The following is a 9,813-nucleotide window of genomic DNA, read 5'->3' on the forward strand; positions in this document are numbered from 1 at the left end:
CTTCAAACTGTACAAAATCAGAGCCTTCTCTCTCCCTCCACAGGTGAAGAAATCCATGTTAAAAATTCCGGATAAATAGCTTCGTTTTTTCTTTTTCAGAGAGAAGTCACTGTTGATGCAGACACGTTCATGAGTAGACACCATCACATACACTGTACACAACACTGACTGGCTTTTTCGGCGAGCCTTTCCAATAAACTCTCTCAAATTTTCCATTGGATAGAGGACGTGGAACAACAGTTTCTTGGCAGCTTTGTTGCAGTACATTGTCTAGTTCTCCACTTGCTGCTCCAATTAGTCCTGCAATTTTTTAAAAATTCAAGAAAAGGTTTGGTTTTCAAAAAATGTACACAAAGAAACAGAACCTAGAAAACAGTTTGGATTTTGTGTTGTTACTCTATTCACCTAGAAACAAAGGAGATGGTTTTCCGGGTCTTGATTTGTACTCGGGATGGAACTGAGCTCCGATGTAAAATGGATGGTTAGGCAGCTCAATGATCTGTATAATCAAATGTAGGGAATTATAACCAAGAAGATAACAAATTTTATGTGGTGTAAGGGGTTTAACTATCGGTTTTTACCTCCATCCGCTGACCCGTCTCGTCTTTTCCTGTGAATGTGAGTCCAGAGCTCTCAAAACGTGGAACCATGGCTGGATTCACCTGTAAGAAAACATACTGTTTTAGCTTAAACTGTCTAAGAGATAAGTTTTTAGTATAATCTGAAAGCTGCTTTAGTACCTCATATCTGTGGCGGTGTCTTTCATCCACAAAACCTCTGCTCCCATATCTGCAACATTCAAATAAGATGTCAGTTAAGCTATATGATGCATCATGCTGAGACTTTTTAGAGTGGAAAAATACTTTGGTGCTTACAGTTTTGCTGATCTGGAGTCCTTAGCATGAAAATAAGTTCTTCGTGAGCCTAACCTCATAGTGCCTCCCATATGCGTTTTCGACCCCTGAGTCAAACAAAAATTACACGAATGTCCCGAATTAACAAGAGAGTGAAGTAATTGAAAAACTCAAAACAGAAAATGTGGAAGGGAACAAACCTCAGGCATGAAAATAACACAAGGGTTTTTGGTGTTGGGATCAAGTTCAGTGCTGTTTGCATCTGGCATACCGAGTACGGTTCTTGCATACTCGATCACAGCAAGCTGCATCCCCAGACAAATACCAAGATATGGAACTCTGTTTTCTCTGGCATATTTCGCTGCTAGAATCTTTCCTTCTACACCTCTATGGCCAAAACCACCAGGCACAAGAACACCATCAGCACCCTGGAGACAAATTACATAGACCAGATCAACAGACAGTTCATCTCGACACAAGAAACCAGGATTAATTTGATGGTAATGAGAGTAAGAGCATACCTTGAGTAACTTCCAGGCAGCCTTATATGCATCTGGATTCTGCAGATAGGAATCATTTTGCTTCAGCTTCCAAGGTTTCATAATTTGTCCAAATGATAGAGCTTAGTGTAAAGTGTTAAATATACCTCCTTTTTTACACCTTGTTCAAGATCACTAGCTGAAATCCAATCTATGACAAGTTTCTTGCGCCTAGCCACAGAAGCGTGCAAGAGAGCCTGATCATCAAACACCACAATCGAATCACAATTGTTGACAAAATGAGATATTATAGCCGATGGCTTGTGAGGAGTTTGATCATAGAAGGCTTAGATTTGTGGGATAGATATATCTTGCAAAGGTGTACCTTGTGAATTGAAAGATATGAATCCAAGAGCTCAGTGTATTTCCCAACCACAGCAATTCTTACCTAAAAAATCAAAACATAATGAAGTCAGTCTCCAGCTGACAACCAGTGATAAAAACTAAGCGTAAAATGTCATGGTAGAACCAGAAACACACCGGAACGTGCAACTTGTCAGTCATTTTAGCCATCAAAGACCATTCCTCTAATGCAGGCTCCTTTGCAACTCTGTATATGAATATATCACACAATGAGTCCCACAGATTTGAAGATTTAAATGAATGAACAAATCTATTTGAGAATATGGGTAAGCGAGACTTACCCTTTAAGGTTCAAGACACGCAAAATCGCCTCGTGTGCCTTTTGTTCCTGCTCAAACAAATTGAAATGCAAAGATATTGGTAATGAGAATTGTTTACTGAAACTTTGAAACTATGGTGGATAAGAAAAGTTACTCACTTTGAGAAGCAAAGGAATGTGCCAAATGTTGGGACAATCGTAGAGAGTGACAACGTTTTCCATCTGCAAATGAAGTATAAGTTATTAACAATGTTTATATCTACAAAGAGAAAGATTTAAGTCTTGTTTTGCAAATAATACATACCGGGACATGGCAAAACTGAGAGAGTTTGGCCTTCACATTATCTTCAAGTGGCTAAAAAATCAAATTCAATATAAGAACTTAGAGCCACGATAGAAGAAGAAGAAACGTTATCAAATACAACAAAAATTACAAGGATGAAACCTGTGTGCTTCGGCAAGCCAAGATATGAGGGCTCAAGCCAAGACCTCTTAAGTCTCGAACGCTGTGTTGCGTTGGTTTAGTCTTCTGTAAGCAATTAGATATTGTTAGGACAACCACAACTCCAAACAGATTAAACAAAAACTTCAAAAGTCAAGAAACTTGCCTGTTCACCAACAACATTCAATACAGGGACAAGACTGACATGGATCAAGCAAAAGTTTTCAGATCCTGATAAAAAAATCAAAAATCATCATTAGACTTTGACATTAAACTTTCACTGATATACTCTCAATGAGCACATACACACAAACCATCACTTACCCACGCGATAGGAGAACTGCCCGAGAGCTTCAATAAAAGGCATGGACTCTATATCTCCTACAAAATCCAAAGAGTAGCTCCATATTGTTATAAAAAGAAACAGAATAAAACCTGACACTGAGTTTATAAAAAGTCACTACTAATAAAATACCAATTGTGCCTCCAAGTTCAATGACACAAACATCAGCTGGACCTGACTGTCCATCAACTGGAATCTGAGCTGCACGCTCAATCCAATCTTGAATAGCATCAGTGATATGAGGAACAACCTACATAACCCAAAAAGGAATCTCAATACAACTTCATCTCTCACTCTGCCACTCTCTCTCTATTCCAGGGGAATTTCATCAAACACATGGTCTACGTATACCAAAATTCTTTTTCTTTTGCTAGTTACCTGAACAGTCTTCCCTAGATAATCTCCCCTCCTCTCTTTCTCAAGCACATGCTGTTCACAAATTTCAAACGTGTAAGTTCGTTTCTCACAAAGTTCAAATTTTGATTCCCCAAAGAGGCAAAGACACAAAACCTTGTAAACTTTTCCGGTAGTTATGTTGTTTTCACGTGTCAGCTTGATATCCATGAACCTCTCATAGTTTCCAAGATCAAGATCAACCTTTTTATTAACAACACACACAAATAAAATCATTTTTTTATTTAAAAAATTGGTTGTTGACTATAACAGTTATTTTATAAAAGAAACAGAGCAATATTGGTGAAAAAGGTCTCTATACCTCGCCACCATCGTCCAAGACGTAAACTTCACCATGCTCAATAGGTGACATGGTCCCAGCATCAATGTTTAAGTAAGGATCTGCAAAAAATTTCACATGGCCTGATTAAAAATCAGTGATTTGTACAGTAACTAAACAAAAATATTTCAACTTTTTCTGAAAAAATCATGAAACTTTCAACAGGGTTTAACAGGGGAAAAAAAAAAATTAAATCTTTGGAAATTCTAAAGATCTTTTTAAACTTTTCGTTTGTACCCTTTTTTTTTTTCCCACACGCGTAAGGTGTAGAAGAAAAAAAAAACTCCTTTTTCATGCTTATTGTACCACTGGGGCCAAAAAATCAAATCTGAAACTTTTCTTTTTCTCAAGTTGGTTGAAACAAATCAAAAGTGAAAAGAAAGAGGAACGAACTTTGCGTGAAAAAAAAAATGGCGACAAGTTCGTTTTACATGAAGCAATTGACAGGTATGGTTTGTTGGTAAAAAGAAGAGAAAGAGAAAGGACCAATTTTAATGGCGGTGACTCGGAAGCCACAAGATTTGAGGATGAGTCCGATGCTACTTGCTGTAACTCCTTTTCCGAGTCCACTCACTACTCCGCCTGAAACCACCACATACTTCATCTTCTTCCCTTCCTTCTGTTTCCTTAACCACCCACTTCTTCGTCTTCAATATGACTTTTCTCAACTCAGTTTCCTACAAAAACAAGAAGAAAGAACATACCTTTCTAAGCAAAAGAGAGACTAAAAGAAAAAAAAAAAAAAAGAGCATAGGAACAGAGGAAAAACAGAGAGTAAAGCAAACAACTTTGGGTTTATTTTCAACCGTCCTAGAACTCAAATTATTATTACAAAACCTGTTTCATTTGACATGTCTTGATTAATTTTAATGTTATACAGAATCTGTCCCAACCGCAGTAGTAACTAGCAAAGAGACTGAGGAAGCTCTACACAGTGAGCTTTATGGCTCTTTTTTTAAGCAAGACTGACACAGAGGACCAAAGACAAGAAGAATCTTAGTTCTTGAGTTTTTGTGTGTTAGGGAGTTGAAAAGTGTAGAGAAGACAATCAAGTAGATGAGATATTTTTAGGGAACTAGAGAGACACTTACCTAATCTTTTATTAAACGAGAAATGAAAGTAGAGAGAGATATAAATCCAAAATGTGAAGTGAATTGAATGAGAGATGGTGAAGGGGCCTTTTTATAAGGGAAAGCAAGTTAGCAAGGTCTTCTTCTATCCCACCTTTGAACAGAAGATATATGATGACTCCTCTCCTTCAGTATTTTAATTAGAAATTTTAATTTTTTTGTTAAACTAATCTTTTAATATTATTACTGTTATTTTATTCATTATAGACAAAAAGAAAGAAGACAAAAAATCTATTACACAGTGTTAACATTTTTGGAGCTACTCTTTGATTATGATTTATGACTATATGGTTCTCTTTCCTAACTAAAATGCGCAGATGTTCATATCTAATCGTTTTTTTTTTTGTCTTGAAGATGATTTGTTAAAATACAGTATACTGTTTAACAATAAGTTAAAAAACATAAACAATATAGATGAAATGGATAATGAAAAGTTCTTTTTTCTTTCTAACAATGTATACTGTTTCAATCAAATTTACTATGGCACTGCAATATATCTTTTACCTACTACAACATAGATCTGGTAGATAATTCTTATCTAGCTTTAAGAAACACACTATCATTGTAAAAATAACATCTAGAATAATAAGATAAAATTGTATGAAAACTTATAAGTTATATTGTATAAAATAAAAGATTCTGTTTTTTTAACGAAATACAATTTTTTTTAATAATCATGGGTTATAAACTCTAACTAATAAGCAATTAATAACTTGGTTCATGTCTTTTTACTTCTTCTTTTTTATCTACAATGTTTATACACATATCCATTTCCAATTTGGATAATCTAACATGCTCTTTGAAAATGAAGGCAAAAACATCACATCATAATCAAAACAACGCTATACAAAACGAACTATTTAGAATGAATTGTGTACATCATGTAAACCAAACTTTGATAATTGACACCAATGTATAAATCATTTGTTTTTCAACTAATAAAAAACGAAAATAATAAGTATATTAGTTCATCTAATTTATATGCGATAGTATATACCTATTATCTTCAGACTATATATATATATACTTTAAAAAAAAAATCTTCAGACTAATAAGTATATGTAAATGCCCTAGTATTATTATTACTGAATGAGAGTGTTCTGTTTTTCCGTGTCGGATCCTACGGATACGGGACTTATAGAGCCCTGTGAACCGCAATTTCAGCAACGGTATTAACTAATGCATGGGGTCGTTCCCTTTTTTTTATTCTACAAGTGACTTCTTGTTACTCTTTGTGCTATTATGGGTCCTGGACAATCATCGCCTAGTAAGTAACGATATTTCAACTATGAAACTGATGAAGTATATATTTTATCATAACGACTTTTAAAAAAAACATGATATATAAACAGTTTCATTATTGCATTTGTTTTGAAATAGCCCACGGTCTATTGTTAGTAGTAGCTTCTAAGTTTCTTTATCATGAAATCCATGAATCGTAGTTACTTTGCAAATTGAAATCATTTGATAATGTAATTTTTTGTAATTTTTAGCTACCGTAATTGCATTATTAATAAAAACATACTAGTATTTTGATATCATTACAAACCCTTTATATTAACTGTCTGATCGCTGTGGCCGATGTATACTTGTGGTCTAAGCCTTAATTCATGGTAATTGGTAAAATTTACTCAACGACCACTGTCCACTGTACTAGTAGTAGCTAATTTACTGTGAATTTATTAGTAAATTACTCAACGAACACCTTGGATTCTTATGGATATTATTTTGATTGTAAATATTTTTATTATGTACTTTTATTTAACTTACTACTGTACATTGCAGATGTGACAAAAATATGTCACATGTACAATAAATATTTCCTGTTGAAAGACATTTTAAATAGTATTATATTATTCCGTCGTCCTCAAAACAATTGACAAATGAGAAAAATTATATTCTAATACATACTAATAAAAATCGATTAATAACCTGAAAACTATGAACTATGATTTTGATTAGTAATTTTTCACCGCTACACTACAGAATCTACCACTTTGATAATAATTTATAACTAAAATGATATAAAAACATAGCTAACGTGTTATCTTCAGTTTTTGAAATAATTATCCTAAACTATTTTATATTCCCTCCGTTTCAAAATATATGATGTTTTAACTAAAACACGCAGATTAAGAAGTATTTACTTTTAGTAAGTTCAACCAATCAGAAACAATACTGCATAATATAAAATAATAAATTAATCTAAAATTTACATAGACACTTGAAAACATACCATATTATGAAACAAAAAACTTCTCTAAAATATCTTATATTTTGAAACAGAACGAGTATATAGTAATTTTGTTTTATTCCGTAACAAGTTAAACAAGTTTGTGTTACCATTGAATTTTATGTTTAATGCTAAGTGTCAACTAAACTTCACCGTTTACAAAATATAACTTATAAGAAACGAGACTTTATTAAATAAGTTTAAAACATGAACTACTTAGACCATGAGCATTGGTGAGAACTACTCTCAGTTTATCATATATAATATTTTAATCATTTTATTTATTTATATTTAAAATAATAATTAATATTTTTGTCTAACTATAAACAAACACATGGCAAATAAGGTTCTCAAACCATTCTCATAGTTTCTCAATGTCTCTCATTTGAAAAATCTTGAGAAACTTATCTCATTCTCTCTCATTCTTTTTTATTATTTTTTATTAATTAAATCATAAGAATTTTGTTGAGAAACCACCACAATGCAGATGTTTTTATGTAGAGTGCTAACGGTTTAAGTGTCACTAACTATATAAAAACGAACAAAATCTACAAAACAAAGAAAACAAATAAGAAACGAAAGCATTAAAGAGAGCATAGAATAATGTAGTACCCAGCGGCAGTTATGGTATTTTTGAGATCGCAAAATGATCATATGGGTCCACATGCATCTGATCTTGTTGTGCTTATCAATGAAATTTCATTATCAAAGTAAATGCCTACCAAATTTTATGTAAATTTATAATAACTATCTGAATATATTTACCTATTCAAAAGAAAAAAGAAAAACTATCTGAATACATTTACTTATTTCCTTTTTGAATAAATAATTTCATTATCAATGTAAATGCCTACCAAATTTTCTGTAAATTTATAATAACTATCTGAATATATTTACTTATTTCATTTATGTCTATATATATATATATATATATATATATTTTAATAAAATTTCTGATTTTACACTTCCGACTAGTTTAGAATACATGGTGTCTCAGTGACAACGGACTCTGGAATGAACAGATCCGGTACATAAATCATAATACATTTGAAGAGAAGGGGCTAAGGAGAGGGTGAAGAGTAGCTTAGTCTCCTAGAGATCTGGTTCCGAAGCTACTCTTCACCCTCTCCTTAGTTCCTTCTCTTTAAATGTATTATGATTTATGTACTGGGTCTGTTCATCCCGAAGTCCGTTGTTGCTGAGATACCATGTATTCTAAACTAGTCGGAAGTATAAAATCAGAAATTTTATTTAAAAAAATTAAAAAAATTTTAAAAAGTAATATTTGATCAAGAATTGACCTAAGATCCCAAAATAACAATGGAACAAACCGGAAGTTATATGCTTTCTCTAAATTAAACTTATTATACGCAAAGAGATTAAAATGATTCCCCCTAAATTTGTCACACTCGTTTTATAACAAAAGAATATCACTTTAGCAGCTTATATAAAACAAGTCTATGAATCAAAAGTTTCATTTTCTTCTTCTTTTGGTTTGAGACTATTAAAATTTTAAAAGATTAACAGTTATGCATTGATTTTTTTAGTGAATCTTAATTAGTGCAAGATTCCTCTAAAACAATGTGTTAAAGACATGATAAGAAGTACAATTACTTGAAATGTGTTAATAATTAAAGAAATTTATATGTTTGTATACCATGTTTCAACCACTGATGAAATGTTTTTTTTTTGTTAAATAGCAAATGATGTAGTTGTGAATTAGCATTTCATGTTTAACAATAATTTATTTTCATATTAATTCCTATATGGTTATAATACATTGTATAATCATATACTAGGACAAATGGACAGTGATATATGTTCAAAAATATACAATCACTACAGTCATTCACATTGTTAGAAAAGTTCAGCGGTTCAACGTAACGTTTTGTTTTCATGTGTGCTGTTATTCATTCTGTTTGTTTTGTACTAACTGTATGTGTTCGGTCCTCTCTTTTTCCTTTTTTTTTTTTATAATTTAATTTAATTTTTTTTATCTTTACTAGCCTAGCTACGTGTATCACAACATTGTTTTTTTGGTTGCCGCTATTTAAAATGTAACTGTAAATATACTCATCCGATTTCAGATAAGATGTATAAAACTCTCTTTCAACGGTGAGAAGGGAGAAAGGGCTATCAAGTGAACATTAAGGTTGTACGATTTTAGGTGTATTTGTTGTTGTTGTTGTTTTTGTTGCAGGAAACTATCGATTAGTTATGAATATTTCTATTTTCTTTAGAATATTGATATTATAGCATTAGTGAAAAGATAACACCACCACTATCAAATAGATGCTCTTTACCTATATATCACACTCTTAAGAGGCAATTAGATTAGTTATAGTAGGTTAGATATACCGTTGGCTCTTCAAATAAAGCTGAATTCTTGGCAGGACCAGTTTTCTAAACAACTAAAGGTGTGTGAACGAATTAAGAATAGTGAAGTGGAGCAGTCAATTAATCTATCCGTTTAATCAAATATTTTAGTCGACCGACTCGCTTAAAAACATAGTCACTAGGGCTGGTCATTCGGGTAATCCGTTCGAGTTCGGGTATTATCCATTCGGATTCGGGTAAACGGGTTTAGAAAAATAGAACCTATTGGGTATTTTTAGATATATGGGTTCGGTTCGGTTTGGGTACTATCGGGTTCGGGTCGGTTTGGGTTACAAATTTTAGAACCCGATTAGTACCCGAACTACCGGGTACCAGAAAAAATATAATTAAATTTAAATAAATTTAGTTAAATTTTGACTTACATAACAAAATATTTTAGATATTTTGATTATTTTTGATATTTAGGTATAAAACTAAATGAAATATTCAAAATTATAATCATAATTTTGGGGTAATTGCATTATATTAATGATAAATATTATAAATATGTTTATATGTTCGGGTTTAATGGGTACCCAAA

The 9,813-nt window shown here is 32.4% G+C and overlaps 1 protein-coding gene across 2 annotated transcripts; it reads right to left on the reverse strand.

Moving 5' to 3' along the window:
• On the reverse strand, positions 85-4,724 carry LOC104718284 (CTP synthase-like). 2 transcript variants are annotated; one of them, XM_010435998.2, is made up of 22 exons: positions 4,625-4,724; positions 4,020-4,210; positions 3,516-3,595; positions 3,311-3,397; positions 3,179-3,229; positions 2,933-3,050; positions 2,782-2,838; positions 2,624-2,688; positions 2,461-2,544; positions 2,320-2,370; positions 2,175-2,237; positions 2,038-2,084; positions 1,874-1,943; positions 1,719-1,781; positions 1,501-1,590; positions 1,376-1,414; positions 1,055-1,282; positions 876-961; positions 741-789; positions 582-662; positions 406-499; positions 85-300 (listed from the first exon to the last, which is right to left on the reverse strand). In XM_010435998.2, the coding sequence occupies exons 2-22, from the start codon at positions 4,135-4,137 to the stop codon at positions 128-130; spliced, it is 1,794 nt and encodes a 597-aa protein (XP_010434300.1). In that variant the 5' UTR covers positions 4,138-4,210; positions 4,625-4,724; the 3' UTR covers positions 85-127. The 2 variants fall into 2 exon arrangements, with proteins under 2 accessions (XP_010434300.1, XP_019086785.1); XM_019231240.1 differs by lacking the exon at positions 4,625-4,724 and adding an exon at positions 4,371-4,613 and having other exon boundaries at positions 128-300.

This window comes from Camelina sativa, chromosome 10, assembly GCF_000633955.1.
Source record: "Camelina sativa cultivar DH55 chromosome 10, Cs, whole genome shotgun sequence".
Lineage (NCBI taxonomy): Eukaryota > Viridiplantae > Streptophyta > Magnoliopsida > Brassicales > Brassicaceae > Camelina > Camelina sativa.